At 33.8% G+C, this 18,510-nt stretch overlaps 1 protein-coding gene across 1 annotated transcript; it reads left to right on the forward strand.

The window, feature by feature from the left end:
* The first annotated feature begins 1,688 nt into the window (after positions 1–1,688).
* On the forward strand, positions 1,689–15,181 carry LOC148939178 (uncharacterized). Its single transcript, XM_089106642.1, has 4 exons — positions 1,689–1,744; positions 4,469–4,641; positions 11,574–11,738; positions 13,525–15,181. The coding sequence occupies exons 2-4, from the start codon at positions 4,599–4,601 to the stop codon at positions 14,964–14,966; spliced, it is 1,650 nt and encodes a 549-aa protein (XP_088962768.1). The 5' UTR covers positions 1,689–1,744; positions 4,469–4,598; the 3' UTR covers positions 14,967–15,181.
* The last annotated feature ends 3,329 nt before the right edge of the window (positions 15,182–18,510 follow it).

Below are 18,510 nucleotides of genomic sequence, written 5' to 3' on the forward strand. Positions count from 1 at the left end.
TAAGCAGCATGGACGCGCGTAAACAATAAAGGCTTGAAAATTTATAGTAAATCAAGACCTCTCATAAAACCCTATAACCTACCTCGCATTTAGTTATATAGTAGAAAGGTAAATGCTAAAGTAGATGAGTGTTGAATAACATTTAAAAATATATTGAATATTGAACATGTGCCAAATGCACATATATACGTGTATATATATAATCACCAAATCTTGAAAATCTTATATTGTGTTATTTTTCGCAAACATAATCATTTTTCTTATGATTGCTTAGGTTGATACGAGATAAGCAACTTAGCATAGTAAACTAGTATTATTGCAATATGCATGTAAAAGCATGAAGATGGTTTTTACTCGTCTTGTCTTTGAATTTAACCGTATCCATATAAAACTAAAATTATTAGTACGACTATTCACGACTATTATTTAAAACAATAGTCCCCGTATAATGTTATATAAATTGAGTATTATTGCTCTATGTGTTTTAACCTGTGTAACTATAAAGAGCATATGATTCTGCCCAGGTATTTATATTTTAAGAATCAGAGTAATTAGTGCAGATTAATTATTGGTGTACCAGCATGCAACACGGATACAACCCAGTAGTATCTACTTTTATCATTCGTCAGCCACCGATAAGTACTCACCAAGGAAATACCTGAAGACAATATCCTGATAACAATCCAAGTCACCCAAACCTAGTACCAGGTAACACGATTCCAAACAATATCGACCAGTCATGTCGTAAAACTGCATAAGTACCCGTCAAATAACTATCCTTAGACGGCAAGGTCCTTAAGATTTAATGTTTGGAGCACCAAGAATAACCCTAGAGTCAATCCCTCAAAGACTATATATCTTAAGCCCCATATCAGAGACAATGTGTTAACCAAGATCAAAATTTTAAGTTTTGACTCTATCCAATCATTATTAGATGTCGCAAAACCAAACCATCCTCCATGAGAAGAATAACCAAACATGATCAATTTAATGGGAAATATAAACTGTACTTGCTAAGATTTTTCCCAAAATGAAGTGTTCAGAGAAGAGAACCAACCAGTTATTATTTTTTCAATCTCCATATTAAGCCCAGAATGATTGTGTATCATTTAACCGGGAATCAAAGACAATGCGTCGAGCCAAGGCCCTTAGATCAAGTTTTGATCCTGACATAGATAACGTTAAGTGTCGTAACACAGCCCGAAGTCCAAATGAAAGATGGACTGAACGTAAACAATTTACGGGAAACACAGACTGTACGAGTAGTAGATTTTCCCGAGGATAAAAGTGTTCAAGAAGAGATACCCAGCCCAGCGATCAAGATACCCATTTCATGTAATCAATTCCCCAAGAGTTATGTACCTAGTATACAATACAAGAAGGACTGAATGTGAAAAATTTACGGGAAACACAGACTGTACGTGCATTAGATTTTTCCCGAGGATAAAAAGTGCCAAGAAGAGATACCCGGCCCAGCGATCAAGATACCCATTTCATATAATCAATTCCCCAAGGGTTATGTACCTAATAGGCATTTCAACAGCCCTGTGACATCAACCCATCGTATTTGACAGGAAAAACCATGCACAGACAATTTTGTGCAACAGTCATACTTATGAACAATGTAAACGCTTATCCCAAGCAACACGTGCCAAAAAGATGAAACATCATGAAGACAAACCATAAACAATTAGCCGACACAATAATTAGTTCAACGGAAGCCAAAAATTAAGTGATAACGTATGTGAGTAATATAGACACGTAGAATGATGAAGAAAGTGTGAAGTCTTATGTATCTAGCTTATAACTTTAGTGAACAGAGAGAAACTTTTCATAAAACAAATAAAAATAAGTATAAAATACATAAGCTCAGTATTGCAATCAATAAATGAACTAAAAGTCCATGAATGTGTCAAACTTTTTCTTTCAAATTATTTTAATTTTAGTATGTTAAAAATTTAGATGTACTTAGGTGTTTATGAATTCAGATACTTATCAGACAAATATAGTGTAAGGTGAAAGTATAAACTAAAATTAGAAGTAGCAAACATATACCATGTTAAGTAATAAAACAATTACAAAAGCAGAATTTATTTAGTTGAAACCACGTAGAGGTATTGGCATATCAGTTGCAGAACTTTTATTATTAAATGGAGGAATAATAATATAATCGTATCATTATAGCGTCAAGTGGAAGTATAATCAAGTTTTAGAAAAGGCAAATATGTACCATTTTCAGTGATAAGATAAACGTATCAGGTGAAAGTAATCTTAGTGTTAGGTGAAGGAAATTATAATTATTATGTAATCATATAACCTAATGTGTTTGTCAATAAAAACTCTTTGGCCCTTTCGCCAAATAGAGTGAGTAGGTGATGAACTTTAAAATAATGTTGTTATATATATATAATCTAATAGAGCAATCGGGAATATGAAATTTTGTTTTGCCTAAGCTGAGTTAATTCAAGTAATAAGTACCAAGTTAAATTCTTTTAAAAAATGATAACAATTTAAAAGAGTAGAAGGAGTAGGATAACACAACGATGAGGACATCGTTAAGAATGGGAAGGATGATATGTAATGGGATCAATTTTAAAAAAAACTCAAAATTTTCCAACTAAAGTTACCCAAGTAAAAGTAAAACCACCCAAAATAAAACCTGAAAATATCAGAATAAACATCTCAATGTTATTAAATCCTATTGTCCTTTAAGATTTATTATCCTCATTAGCAAAAAGCTACAGTGTAAAACGTTACTCGTTCTGAAAATATCAAAATAAACATCTCAATGTAATTAAATCCTATTATTCTTTCAGAATTTTCTCAAAAATAAATCATCAGCCTTTCAGGAAATAAGTGACACCTTAGAAGCAAAAAGATACGGTGTATAACTTTGTTTGTTCTGAAGAATTCCAAAGTGATGTCTTAAAAATAATAAATCTTAATTAAACACATGTAGCTCATTGGTTCATCACTACCCAATAGAAATATAGGCCATATAATAGAACCAATAGAATCTGTAAAATATACTTGTTGGTAACGCCCGGACGTAACCCCTGGCGAAATTGGGAAAAGTAGATAGCTAGAACTTAGCAATTTGGAGTCAGTCTTATTTTGGAGTCTCATCCCAGTCTTATTTCAGTCTTGTCTAAGTCTAACCTAGGAGAGACTACTATGAATTTCTTATGATTTGTGTTATGTGAGATTATTTGCAGTCTATTCAAAATAAACTTTTGAGAAAACTTTTTATCAGTGCATTAACTTTTGCGTTGCTTCGCTCCAGATGACAAATTTGTATTAGTGTCTTGTATTGCAAGTGTGTCGATATAACTGAAGCTCTGCGACAATTATGTGAGTAACAATAAATGCATTACTTTCTTATTTTATTCTCTCTATGTTAATATTTCTCAAGCTTGTTAGTCCTTGTGGCTCCAATCACTCCCAAGGGAAACTGAAACTTTTCAGTCTGATTTCAACTCAGTCTGGCGGTTAAGATAAGCTCCCTATTTGTACTGCTAGTTTAAGCTCTCTACTCTAGAAGTTCCGCCTCCAGTCCGGCAAGCCACATGCGAACCGTCAGCTAAGAGCTTGTCTAAATTTTCCCATTGAATTAATTAATTGGAATTTACGTATTAGGAAACATCAGAAGATATAAGAACAATTTGTTTTTGTTAAACCCCCCCCCCCATTAGACGTCTAAAGCGAAATAGAACACGGTTGTGCAGATTATCGTTTTAAGCGCAGTATTCAACATAGGTTTGAGCCTTTTCAGTACCTGTGTTCAACCGTGTTATTCTGGCGCGTTACAATTTTCAAGAATTTGTGTCCACACGGTTGGAACTCGTCAGATGAAAATGCTTTAGAGTTTTGCTGGGTTATACACGGAGAACCTGAGAACGATTTTTGTCAAACACGCTTCAAACCTGGTACCTGAAATCACAACTCCATTTGCGCTTTCAGAAGGTATCGCCATCGCCGTTCTTGCCATGTGACATTATCATCACCATGACATCAACGATATCGTCACTATTGACGTAGTTTTTTCCTGTTGTTGACATCGATAATTATCATACTCAGTCAAGGCCGAATCCAGGGGCTTAAGGGTTTTAAATATTGAAAATGTTTATGTGTTTGGGCTCAAACCGGACCTAAGAATGGCAACTTGGATCTCAGCCAAGTTTCAAATTGTTAGGAACAGAAATTGTTCCGTACACGAGGGGAGCTGCCCTTTTCTCAATCCTTGCCCATTCCGCTAAAGTCTTAAAGTTCTTTAAAAAGTAATATCCCTAGTTAAAACCCTCTTTAAAAAGTAATAGCTTTTAACAGCTCTTTTTTATCACAACAATAGCCCTTTCAATAGCCCTATTTTTAATGCAGTTGATCACTATAAAAATAGAAATATTGATACATTGGTCTTGAATGTTGGGATCTATGTTTTTCATGCTTGTATCATCTACCAATTTTCTAGGTTTTGCGCTCTGTCTTCCCATGCTGAAGGGATGATATGGTACACCATTAATTATTTAGATTCTTGAGATGTTTAATTGCCTGCATCAATGAAGAGAGACTGACTGTGTATTTGACTTAATTGGGGAAACATGGAAAAACACAACCTCTTTGGCATCACTGCTGTTAAGCAAGGTAATTGGTATTATTGGTGGCATACAGGGTTGCCACCTATAGCACGAAAGTGCTATTTTAGCACAATTTCATCATGTGTAGCATGTGCTACATTGAATGTAGCATTTTTTTACTTATATGATTGAATTGAAAATATAGACATATAAAATGCAATTACATTATGTGTCTTACATCAAAATATGGCCAGAACATTCTTTATGTGTGGCAATAATCTAAATAAATTTAAATACGGGATGTGTCTGTGCGCACAAACGCATTCCCATTCGAGCTCTGATTTGCTCAGGAAACTTTTTTATTCCTTTACATTAAAAAAGCAAAAAATTGACCTAAAAAACTAATCTTAGTTTAAACAGACCATGCGCAATTTTTTTGGCTATAGCACCTAAAATCGCTGTGTAGCAAATTTGGGGAGTTGTTGCATTTTAGGAACTGGCCGTGGTTGCAACCCTGGTGGCAACGTGGTGGCAATGGCTTTGCCGATTTGGTGCTTTTGCTCGAAAACTAGGACAGTCATTACAATTTCCCACTTATTTCTACTACTTTTACTTGAAAAATAGATGAAACAAGCTATACAACTTAATTATTATCAATTAAAAAACTCTTTTACGAAGAAATCCCTCAAACTAATGTCTTACTAACCGTGCGTTTTTATTACCTTCGTGTAACTTGATAAACCTTCGCGTAATTTGACGAATTCATGAACATATCATCAAGATCAAATTTTATTTTTATCTTATACAAGTAAATAAATAAAATACGACAGTTTCAAGTTTGGGAACAACCTCTGAAGGCGTGTGGTCATCCAAAAGGTCACATAACTACTTGCCTAGTAAATCAAAATGCTATTTACATATAATTGCAAAAAAAAAATCTTCCCCAATAGGCTGCTTAACCCTAGTATTAAAAATAACGAACTCAGATTCCTGATATCCCCCCCCCCCCATTTTTTCTGCTCAATGCATCTTTTTAGGCTCTTTTAAATGTACTATATAATAATAATGGTTTTACGCTTAAAAAAACTATCTCACTTAATTTCTGCTCGTCTCTTGTTTAATGTAGCTCGTTACTTTTCTTTGAAAAATATCTGTTGTGGAACACTTTTTTCTAATTAACTTCTGTTTGTTTTTAATTGACATAGTGTTTTCTATGTACTAATAAAGAAAGATCTTGGCTTACTATTCATATTTTGGACAAAATATTTAAACAGTTTTTAGTAATACACGCCCTTTTGAAAATCTGGATACGCATTCGCCACTACTTTCTCCGAAAAATAAAACTTAACTCTCCATTTTGTTCCAAAGACATTGTATCATCTGTTTTAGCATTGTTTCACTGTATCTGTTTTACCGCTTGCTTGCCGAGGGACAAACTCCAAGAACTGCGTCTTAAGTGTATTGACTCTCAGACCAATACATTCACAGTGAGTCATCAGGCGTGCAGTATTTTCTTGTTGAGAAGTAAGATTATAGCTTAACATCAGCTGATCGTCATCATACGAAAGCAGGTTGAGGTCACATAAATTGATTCTGAATCTTCCAGCTATATTTTTCGTTATTTTGGATGTTAGGGTAATAAACAGGATAGGGCTTATACAGATCTTTGTCGAAGGCCTTGAACAAGTCTAATGGGTCTACTCAGGTGATCCAGCCGGAAAAGAGCTGGGAACCATACTGCAATCGACACACATCTGGAACAGAAGGGTGATAGGTTTAAACACACAAATTGCTTTGAATTAGCAAAGTTTTTTTTCATATAATTCAAAGCTCTCCTCAATACTCACTATTATTTTCAGCCTCATAAAGTTAGCCTCTAGTATTAGTAATTGTCGCTGTATTAGTAGTAGCAGTAGTAGCATGCACATGTCGCCTTTTGGTCAGATGAACATCCCTCTCATGATGCCCTGAAAATTTTTAACTTATTACTATAAGTCGTGCCTAAGATATGCTGATACACCATTATGGCAACTTTTTTGTACATAATGTGTTTTGGTTTAGATCAGTTTCTCCCTCAAAATTCTCTGAAATTTTCCCCTTGATACCCCTTAGTCTAAGTAGTGGCTCCAATAGAAGCTGTAGTTTTACTAGTATTGCATTTTTAGTCAATTGATTATCCCCCTCATTATTCCCTGAACGTTGCGACTCCTCACATCGTTCTTTGCTTAGGCAGTTTTCTTTTGCTGCCAATAATTGTTTTTCGCTTAGAAGATTTTTCTAAAGCTCGTTTATGCGACAAGAGGAAGACGGAATAAAAGCGTCCGCTTAAGGGTTTGGAATTTTTAGTAAATTGTTTGTCTGCTTTCTTAAAATTTTAAATTTTTAACTTAAAGAAGGTAGATCATTGTCATTTTCTAGCTTAAAATTAACTCTATCAAAGTATTCTCTATAGTAGTAGTAGTACTTGCAGTAGTAGTAGTTTAGTACCAGCTCTAGTAGTAATGGTAGTAGAAGTAGTAGTAGGCACATAGAGCCTTGTTGTTGTTCACCCCCCCCCCCTTACTTGCCCTGAAAGTTTCAACTGAATACCCTAGAACATCCCTGGGACACTACCGATACGCCCTTTTCAAAACGAAAAAATAGTAAAGAAGGGGAAAACGAGAATTATAAGAGCCGGTGAAAAGTGTAGACAATAATACAAATATTTTGATCAAGACCTCCGCCTGACCGTCCTCAGTACACGATAATAAAATAAAAATTACTAATAAAAATCCAAGGATAATATAAAAAAAAATAAAACTTTAAAACAAAACACAACTAAAATATTGACGACCCTTTCCAGGTAACGGCGAAAGGGTAACTGAATAAAAATATAATAGTGAATGCTAATTCAATTTTTAATTTATACAGAGCATTTTAAAAGCTAAACGCTTGCCAGGTAAGACACCATCACAGATTAGGTTACAAAACATGACTTTGTTGATTTAGTAAATAGTAAAAACGATCAGAATTAATTAATTCAGTATAAACGAGGCTTAGTAGATTTCTCCAGTGTCTCTATTGAGAGTATCTCAACTGTCTCCCTAAAAACTTGCATGAGACCTGTAACGGGGGCAATAATGGAGGTGTTGTCAAATAAAATGAAATGGTTTGGAGTCTCATACACATGTTGACCCAAGGCGGAATCAAAAACCTCAGGCCTTTAGCGTAGCTCCATAGCTTTGTTGATTGAGGTCCAGTTCCAACAACCTCTCCCCCAGTTGCTGGCGCGCTGTTCTAACATAGAAACAGTCGCAAGAACAGGGAACCCTATAAACACACAGCCCAAAATGGGGCTCGTTTTATCTTTGCCGTTGTTAAAATAGCTCTGAATTTTATTAGAATTTTTTAAGGTGACATTTAAGTTATGTTTTTTAGAATTATTTACAGTTTGTCTCTTAATTCGGGAAAATAAGGCAAAACAGTAAAGACTTTCTTATCACCCACTTTCTTTCACTGGCTCGTATATTCTTCGTTTTTCTCTTCTTTACTATTTTTTCGTTTTCGCCATGATTAGCCAGTGTGGTCTCAGAAATTATTTAATACGCCCTTTTGACAACCGGCATGCACAGTGTGTTTTAATCTTGGTTTAATATCCCTCTGAATATTCCCTGAGAGTTTTACCTTCATACCCTTGGCTTTGGTAGTAACGGTAGGAGTACTAGAGATGAAAGTAGCATTAAGAGCATGCAAATATTACCTTTTCGTTTAACATCCCCAAACAACATGCACAGTACGTTTCTACGTAATAGTCAAATGCACTCCTAAAATGTTGCGGGTACGGCCTTTTAACAACCATTTTCGCATATAGTGTGTTTTAATTTAATTCAAGTTCCCCCTCAATATCGTATATAATTTTCACCTCTCTTATCTTTAGGCTTACTTACTTACTTACTTTTACTTGTTGCAAGTTCAAGCCGCATCTAGGTTCATAGTGGTGCCCAGCAGACGATGAGATGTTTCTTTCCAGAGATTTCGCTCGAGGGTGGCAGGCTGCACATTTTCGAGCCAGTGACGATCCCAGCGTCGCCCAAATGTTGGAAAACACCCAGTAGGCTCCAGGTCAGTCTTGACTGTCGCAAGCCATAACATCAGAGACAAGTGGGTGATCCCCACGTCTTCTCCTGGTCTCTTCGTTCGAGACTCTGTCTGAGAGGTGAATGCCTAGTATATATCGCAGGTATTTTTGATGGAATACGTCCAAGTTTGACGCTTCCGCTGCTTTCAGTAACCAAGTTTAACACCCATAGAGAAGAACATAGAGTACCATGGCTTCGTCAACTCGGAGCTTTGTGCGTAGAGATTTCGCTACGCTTCCATAGCGAGGCCTTTAGCTGCAGTAAGACGTTCCATGCTAAGGATATGTGATTCCGGATCTCCTCGGATGATTCCCCCGCTGTATTTATCATTGAGCCAAGATATTTAAACGACTGAACTTCCTCGACTTGACTACCATTTAGGATAACGGGTATGTCATCAATACCAGCTGTCCGCATCGTTTTAACACCTTTAGGCTTAGTAGCCTTAATACTTTAAGCTGCTCCTCTAAACTGACTCTCTCTATGATTTTGCTTATATGCGTTTTCGACACCATGTATAACACCCTGCATTTATAATGTATTTTGATTTAACTCACCACCCTCCTCAACATTCCCTGATAGTTTCACCTTAATACCATCAACTTCAGTATTAGCGGTAATCGTAAAAGAAGTAGTAGCCGTAGTAGTAATTTACACTTAGGGCCTTTTGGTTAGCTCAACATCGCCCTCAACGTACCTTGAAAGTTTCAAGTTCATGCTCTAACCCTTTTTACAACTTACATGCACTGCACATAGTGTGTTTTGATATGGTTTAACAACCCCCAATGCATTTCCTGAAGGCTTCACCTTAATACCTTTTGCTTCAGTATTAGTAATAATCGTAGTTGTAGCATTAGTTGCCGTATGCACCTAGCGCCTTTTGTTTCTGCTTTTAAACATACACTGAAATATTCAACTTAATACTCTGGCCATTACTGATTCGTCCATTTGACAACCTGCATGAAAATAGTTTATTTTGATTTAGTTTAACATTCTCTTATTATTCCCTGAAATTCACTTCTTAATATCCTTAGCTTTGGTAAAAGAAGCAGTAGTATAAGCAGTAACAACAGTAGTAGTAGTAGCAGTAGCATGCAAATATTTCGTTTAGGTCTTTTTTACCCCCATAACATGCCTTGTAAGTTTCAATTTGATATTTCAATATGTTCCTAAGATATTAATGATATGCCCCTTTGTCAACCTAAATGCGCATGATGCGTTTTGGTTTAATACAAATTCTTTTCCATTATTCCCTATTATTGTCACCTTCGTACGGTTAGCCTTTTGTAATAGTAGTCGTCGCAGTAGTAGTATGTACATATTGCCTATTAGTCAGCTGAACATCCCCCTCGTTATGCCCTGAAAATTTCGACTTATTGCTCTAAGCTCTTCCTAAGATATTGCTGATGCATCGTCTTGACAACCTGTTTGTACATAGTGTGTTTTGATTTAGTTCATCTTCTCTTAGTCTTGTTAGCTGTCCCAATAAAGTTTTATATTTAGTGGTAGTGGTAATAGTAGTAGCAGTAGCGTTCATATATTGCATTTTAGTCAATTGATTATCCCTCTCATCATTCCCTTAAAGCTATAATTATTCACTTCGTTGTATTTGCGCTGTCAGTACTAAAGACAGTACTATTGCGCTGTCAATGATTGTTTTTTTCTTGACAGATTCTTCTAAATATCGTTCACGTGACACTAAATGAGGCTTTTGGGAGAGGGGTAGCTCAAGACGGAATAGAAGCGTTTGGTTAAGAGTTTGAAGATTTTAGTACATTTTTTACTGCTCTTTTACAATTTTAATGTTGTATCTAAAGACGGCTGTTAGATGTCATTGTCTAGCTGAGATTTACCTCTACCAAATCCAGAATTGCATTTGTTGAAACTTGATGTACTTCATTTTTAAGATAGGTTTAAAATTGTTGAAGTCAATTTTCCAATTTGTAGAGAAGGTTCCGACCTTCCTCAGCAGTAAAATCATTATTCTGACTTGGTGATCTGGTGGATCTGAATCTAATGAGCCTAATAATAAAAGCATTTATTTTCATTTTGGCTTATTAGCAGTTGGCTTGTCATAAAATTGATTGTTTCAGTGGAAAGATAAGTCTTTGAGACTATTTTTTTGTCATTTGGCAGTTTTCTCATAACGTTTATTGGAGTTTTCATCCTTTGGAAGGGTTGGTTGGGGGACCAATCAAGACAGGAACATATAAACGTTTGGTTTAAGGTTTTCAGACACTTAGATATCAATGGGACGCTATGCATGTAAAAAAAAACTTAATAGTGATGGACAGGCTAAAATGATATTCTCTCGGGTTTTAGTATGAGCATGTGAAAACCTCGGATAAAATAGTCACAGTAGTGAGTCAGCCTCAGCCTGAAATGCCAAAATGTTGACTCGGCAGTTGTTTGTTGTTTTTTTTTTTTTTTTTTTTTTTTTCAAAATGGAACTTAAGCTTTTTTTTACTATAGGCTATGGTTTGCTGTTGAAAACCATAAAAATGCCAAAATGTTGACTCGGCAGTTGTTTGTTTTTTTTTTTTTTTTTTTTCAAAATGGAACTTCAGCTTTTTGTTACTATAGGCTATGGTTTGCTCTTTACTGGGTTGTACGTTTTGGTTCAACAGTTATGAAGAAACTTAAACAGAACTTACGATAATTCGCCATTATTTTTGCAATATTGTCTAATTAAATTTTTATTTTCGAACACTACTCTTATTCTTTTTTATATATTTGCGAGGTCATTAAATGCCGGGAGGATCAATTCAACTTTATTAATCCATGTAATACCTTATAAATTCTTTTTGACATTTTAAATGTTTTGTAAGTAACAGACTTATTTTGTTGCCTTTTTATTTTATTTTTACTCTAATTTTTGTAGAAGCTGAACATACAAATAATGATAAAGATATTTCTGGAAATATACATCCTATGTTATTAATGGAAGACGAAGCCAATTTTTTTACTGTTTCTTGTGGAATATCTGCAGAGTTTCAACCTAGTAATGACCCTCTTAAGCTTGAGTCTAATATTGACGGAGACGAAGGTATGCTTTATCATCTTCTTTATTTTTGCGCGTCTAAAATGAAAAGGTGTATTTTGTGCTTCCTTTGAAATTTCGGTGAGGAAGTGATAGATAAGTGTTTGTTGCATCTGAGTGCATTAGTTGCATCTCCAAAGAAATAGAATAAAATTTTGTACCCCATTTGAACCACTTGAAATAATGACAAGCTTGATTTTATGTTGAGTTCTTCTAACTCTTGGAACTTATTAAAACCTTTTCACAATTTTAAAAAGATGATACATATTCTTTTGCTTGTGTTGCAAGGTTAAGTTTGACAAAGAGTTCCTATTGTTTCGGCAATACTAGTCTAACAGTTCTAGTAAACAAAAGGTCTTAGTTAACCGTGAAAAGAATTCTCTTTCTGAGAGTGAATTTGACCCCCTCAACTCTTCTCACACTCCTTTTCCCATCTTTTTTTGTAATTACCTTTATTTTTTTTATTTTATGTTGAGACTACCCTTTCCATCTCCATTGTGTTCTTAAAAATTTCTTACTTAAGCATATATTTAGCTCTGATATTGAACGCCGGAGTGTTTTATGGTTGAAAAGAGGATAATCTAAGATGGATTGAATAGCCTCTAGTTTTGTAAGTCTACTAATTATATTTACCCTTGAATTTAACTATACGCAACAAAAATAATTTGCCTTGATAATATGCTAATCTACCACTCTGTAGTCTCATCATTCTTTTCTAAAAACGTTCTAATTTTGCCGGATTTAATGCAACAGTGTTGCCTTCGAAGTGAAAAATTAACATGGGGTTCAGTCAGCCTCATAGGTTCAAAAGTGCTTTAGAATCAAATGAAAACAGTGTTTTTTATAAAATGTTGCGTCTTATAAAGTTGTAAATGGAGTTTGACGTGGACAGTATGCCCTGGATTCCGATAGATTATGTTTGGTTGCCATCACCAGTAGCTTAACCTCATTTGGGTTTTTCTTTTTAAATGAATTTTCTAAAAGTCTTTTTGGCCATTTACAGCCCTTGGATTTGGAAGACTTGGATTTTTTTTAACTATGTTAATTTTTATGAACTGCATAACAAATGTATAGCAGGTTTTATGTTGTTCTTTTGGACTTGATGTGTCTTTTTCCTGGCATCTAATATAGGTTATGCTATTAGTATTTTCATCACGGGAAACACCTTGATTATTCACAAAACAAATAAGCACCCACATTTCTGGTGGTAAAAATAGGGAGGAAGTCTCATAGGAACACCTATCCTCTTAGACTTTGGAAATAGTACAGAATTACTTACAATACTATATAGTATAAAAAAATATCTAAAATTAATACAGTGATTATTTTTAGAGCAACCAACGTTTGTGTAAATGACAACTTCAATCTTAGGGATTTTAAACTACTGTATAAAGAATACAAATTGTAATAAGAAGAATGCATGAAATTGAATTTTGTAAATTAAGAACCGAGGTATGTGTTATTTGAATTATAATAGCTGTGTAAGGTTATTAATGTTAAAAGTTGAATTGTGAAAAAAAAATTAAGAAAATGGCTAAAAAATATAAGACTTGCTGATTTATTTTGACTAAGTTTTATCTTGTTTTAGTTTTATATAAAAAGAATGCCTCAAATTGGATATTATAAATTAATAACCGAGTTATATATCATTTGAATTAAATTTATAGTATCTGTGTAAGGTTATTAATGTTAAAAGTTGAATTCTGTAAAAAAAAAAAAATACAAAAATAGCTAAAAAAAAAAAAAAAATAAGCTTGCTGATTGATTTTGCCTAAGTTTTATATCATTTTAGCTCTTCTTGTTGCAACGTTGTATGATAATAGTATCAACAGCAAACAAAGATGTGGGCTAGAAATGAATTCGCCTTGTCAACATGAGATGGCAAATCACATTTATGTATTTGCTGGGAATGATGTGGCAAAACAGGTGGTTTCTAATATTGGAGAAAACCCTTTTGAATGCGATATATGCAAGAAATGTTTTAATTTAAGTACCAAATTGTCTCAACATCAAAAAACTCATGCTAAAGAAAAAAATTTCAAATGTGATCTATGCAGGAAACGTTTCGCTATTAGTTCAGATTTACACCGTCATCAAAGAAGTCATACTGGAGAAAAACTTTTCGAGTGTAATATATGTAACAAATTTTTTGCTTCAAGTACCAACTTATCTGAACATCAAAGAATTCATACCGGAGAAAAACCTTTCGAATGTAATATATGTGAGAGAACATTCCGCCAAAGATCTACCCTATCGAATCATCAAAGAACTCATACTGGAGAAAAACGTTTCGAATGTAATATGTGTAAGAAACGTTTTGCTTCAAGTACATGTTTTTCTGATCATCAAAATACTCATACGGGAGAAAAACTCTTCGAATGTGATGTATGTAAGCAATGTTTTACGTCAAGTTCTAATTTATCGTATCATCAAAAAACTCATATTAGAGAAAAACTTTTCAAATGTGATATATGTGGGAAATGTTTTGCTATTAGTTCAGAATTGCACCGTCATCAAAGAAGTCATACTGGAGAAAAACCTTTCGAATGTAACATATGTAATAAACTTTTTGCTTCAAATACTAATTTGTCTCATCATCATAGAATTCATACCGGAGAAAAACCTTTTGAATGTGATATATGTGGAAAAACATTCCGTCAAAAATCCACCCTATCGAATCATCAAAGAACTCATACTGGAGAAAAACGTTTTGAATGTAATATATGCAAGAAACGTTTTGCTTCAATTACATGTTTATCTGATCATAAAAATACACACACTGGAGAAAAACCCTTCGAATGTGATATATGTAAGAAGTGTTTTACGTCAAGTTCTAATTTATCATATCATCAAAAAACTCATATTAGAGAAAAGCTTTTCAAATGTAATATATGCGGAAAATGTTTTGCTATTATTTCAGAATTACACCGTCATCAAAGAAGTCATACTGGAGAAAAACTTTTTGAGTGTGATATATGTAAAAAACTTTTTGCTTCAAATACCAATTTATTCCATCATCAAAGAATTCATACCGGAGAAAAACCCTTCGTGTGTGATATATGTGGAAAAACATTCCGCCGAAGATCCACGCTATCGAATCATCAAAGAATTCATACCGGTGAAAAACCCTTCGAGTGTGATATATGTGAAAAAACATTCCGCCGAAGATCCACGCTATCGTATCATCAAAGAACTCATACTGAGCTAAAACCCTTTGTGTATATCGGTGTGTAGGGCAGTATTAACTTACTGTGTGTATGTTGTATCATATTGCGTGTGGGGCAATATCATATTTATTTGAATTGTTCTAGATACTCATATAAACTTCAGAGAGGGCTTAATTGATTAGAAATTGAAAGTTATCACCGCGTACCTACTGCGTCATTGGCGCTTTACTGAAAACTATATGCGTCCTGAACAGTCTTGGAAAGTATAAACAACGTCAAATTGATTATAATGATATTAGTTGTTGGAAGATCCATCAGTTCAATAATTTATTTCACTCTAACTTTATTTTTGTTTTCAATGCTGAAAGAACTGGAAAATAAAATCTTTGTAATATAATTCGTTTTCAGTGAAGCGCCAATGACGCAGCAGGCTTTTGGTTTTATTTACAGTTCAGGAAGGAGGCAGTATCCAAATTCTTGTTTGTAGTGAAACTATATTCGTTTTGAACAACTTTAGAAAGAACTAACAAATTAAACTGAATATTTGATGTATAATGAGATTAATTGCTGAAAGCTCATCAGTTCAAAATTTTACTATAATTTTAATGTTTATTTTCAATATTAAGGACAGAAGAATAGATTTGTAATAAAATTAGTTTTCAGTAAATCGCCAATGACGCAGTAGGTCTTAGACTTTTACAGTGAGAGAAGGAGGCGATACCCAAACTCTTGTTTGTAGTGATTTTGGTTTGTTTCAATCTTGATATGCATATTCAATTTAAGTTTCACTCGTTTTAAGATTTATTTGTTCATTTACATTAATATCTGTTGTATGTTTGTTTGCATTGATTGTTTATTTATTTTCTGTTCGTTTTAAGTTTCATATATACTTCAATAGCAAAATATTTGTTTTCGTTTTTGCTTGATTTTCATATTCAATCTAAGCATTACTCGCTTTAAGATCTATTTATTCATTTATATTATTACTTGTTGTATGTTTTTTCCTATGCTTGTTTGTTTAATTTCTGTTCGTTTTGCGTTTCATTTATTCTTTAATAGTAATGTCTGGTCGTTTTGAGTTTGAATTTTAACAGGTATTTGTATCTGCTGAGCTAAGTTTAAAATGGCCTTTAATTCTCTTTGAAAAACTTGTTTTTCGGAAAGTTTTTTTAATTAATATGTAAAAATTCTAAACAAAACTACTGTCAATAATTAATTACTACATCCGATTCTCTTGAGTGGCACCATTAATGATGAATTTTATCGATTCCTTATGTAAATTCAATTAAAAAGCTTTTTATTTTAATTTTTTAATTAAAAAAGTCACTAGAAGTTTTAATTTCCTTTCGAATGAGCCCTCTCGTGACATTTTAGGACCACTGGTTTGATACGATCACCCCTGGAAAAAAACAAACAAATAAACACGCATCCGTGATCTTTCTTCTGGCAAAAAATACAAAATTCTACATTTTTGCAGATAGGAGCTTGAAATCTCTACAGAAAGGTTCTCGGATATGCTGAATCTATTGGTGTGATTTTTGTTAAGATTCTATAACTTTTAGAGGGTGTTTCCCCCTTTTTCGAAAATAAGGCAAATTTTCTCAGGATCGTAACTTTTGAAGTGTTAAACTAAACTTGTTGAAACTTATAGGCCTATATTTGAAATCAACATGAAAATGTGATTCTTTTGATGTATCTACTGGTATCAAAATTCCTGTTTTTTAGAGTTTCGGTTACTATTGAGCCGGGTCGCTCTTACTTTACAGTTCGTTACCACGAACTGTTTGATTATTCCATAAACATTATTTAATAACAGTTCAGTTTATATACTGCATTTATGTTTAGGAGGAAACGGTATACTGTATAGTTCTCAGCTTTTTTGCTCATAAGTATGTTGGCCATGTTCGGACAAAAATGCTGTAATGCAGCACTTTTAGTTGATATGATGCATCACATCACATCATTTGCAGCACTTTTAGGTGTGGTGATGTCTATTTTTATTTATTAAGTCCCTCAGATCATTAAATATTCATTAAAATGAGTCCTCTTAAATTTCTCTGAGTTATGCTTATTCTAGCCTATTAGGCCTATTAGCTTATTCTAGGCTATATATTATTTACATGCAATGAAAGTCGCTTATTTTTGTTACATTCATCCTTCTCTAAAAAAGATAGGAAATTGTATGTCTTGTAGATAGAAGATTTAGTGTGCTCATGCATGGAGACTTTCGTTACATAATTTATATCTATAGTGCACCCCTATTTTTTTGGGGGGGGGGGGTGAGGGATTCCTATTTTAAAAATGCAAATTAAAATGTGCAAATTTAGCAACAGCTTTTAATGAGAAGATTTAAGACTATTACATTTTGCATTTTCTTAAATCAGCGGAAATCATAGATTTGTATTGCTTTCGAAACTTTTGTCCTTTTTCGAATTTCAGTCTCTATTGAAAAGAGTCATTCTTTAATTACATTTTGTTACAACAAACTGTTTATATAAGGCCCTGTTAATTATTTAGCTCGACTTTCGTGTCTTTCTTTCTCCTGAAGTTTCTTCTTTCGTACTTGTGAAAAAATAATGCAGAAAAGATGCCTCTAGGGATGACACAGCCCTCCAGCGCCCTGGGGATAGAGTTTTAAGTTATTTTATGAGGGTATATAAGGTTTTTATGGAATGGGCAGTCGTATAAACATCAGATGGTGCTTATTTGATTTGAAATTGAAATTTATAGTGCCCTTTTTAAGAGTCAAAGTGATTTGAGAGCAAACGCCCCCCCCTCCTCGACGCTCAGCATTTACCTTTTTTACTATAATTTGTAAAGTGCAAATTAGATTCTGGCTTTTAGAAAGCATAGAGGTTTTGAACTTTCGATATTGTGAAACAATAAATTGTGCAGAAAGGAGCTTGAAACCTCTACAGTAAGGTTCTCTGATACGCTAAATCTGACGGTTGGATTTTCATGATGATTTTAGGGGTTATTTCCCCTTTTTTCGAAAATAAGGCAAACTTTCTCAGGCTCGTAAATTTTGATGGGTAAGACTAAACTTGACGAAACTTGAATATTTTAAATCAGCGTAAAAATTCGATTCTTTCGATGTATCTATTGGCATCAAAATTTCGATTTTTACAGTTTCGGTTACTATTGTGCCGGGTCGCTCTTACTATGAACTGCTATAGTAACTTTCTAATCAGTGGAAGCAAATAAAATACCAAATTTGAATTAATTTATATGGAAATAGTTCGATTCTTTAACCAAGGTTGTGCTCGATTTGGATTATGTGATCCCAGGAACAGTAAGAAAACATAGTTTTCAATTCTTCTCATATAATTTGTGCTGAAGAATAGATTTATTTAACTGGAGTTGCCTATAACATTATTACTAATTTATGCTCTTTGTTTGGTAGCAAAAAAGCGTCATCTATAATAACTCTGAATAGCGGATTCTAGAGTGCATTCATATTATGATATATATATACAGTCTTTGAATAGTGAAATTTACCTACAATTAAAGTGAAGATCTGATGCTAGAGTAGAGAAACGTCTTCAGGACACTGTTCTCTGTTGTTTAAATTTAAATTCCCCACCATTAACCAAAAGTTCCAGTATCTCTAC

This window comes from Artemia sp. Qi Xiang Cuo, chromosome 21 (assembly GCF_049724085.1).
Source record: "Artemia sp. Qi Xiang Cuo chromosome 21, ASM4972408v1, whole genome shotgun sequence".
In the NCBI taxonomy this organism is placed as follows: Eukaryota; Metazoa; Arthropoda; class Branchiopoda; order Anostraca; family Artemiidae; genus Artemia; species Artemia sp. Qi Xiang Cuo.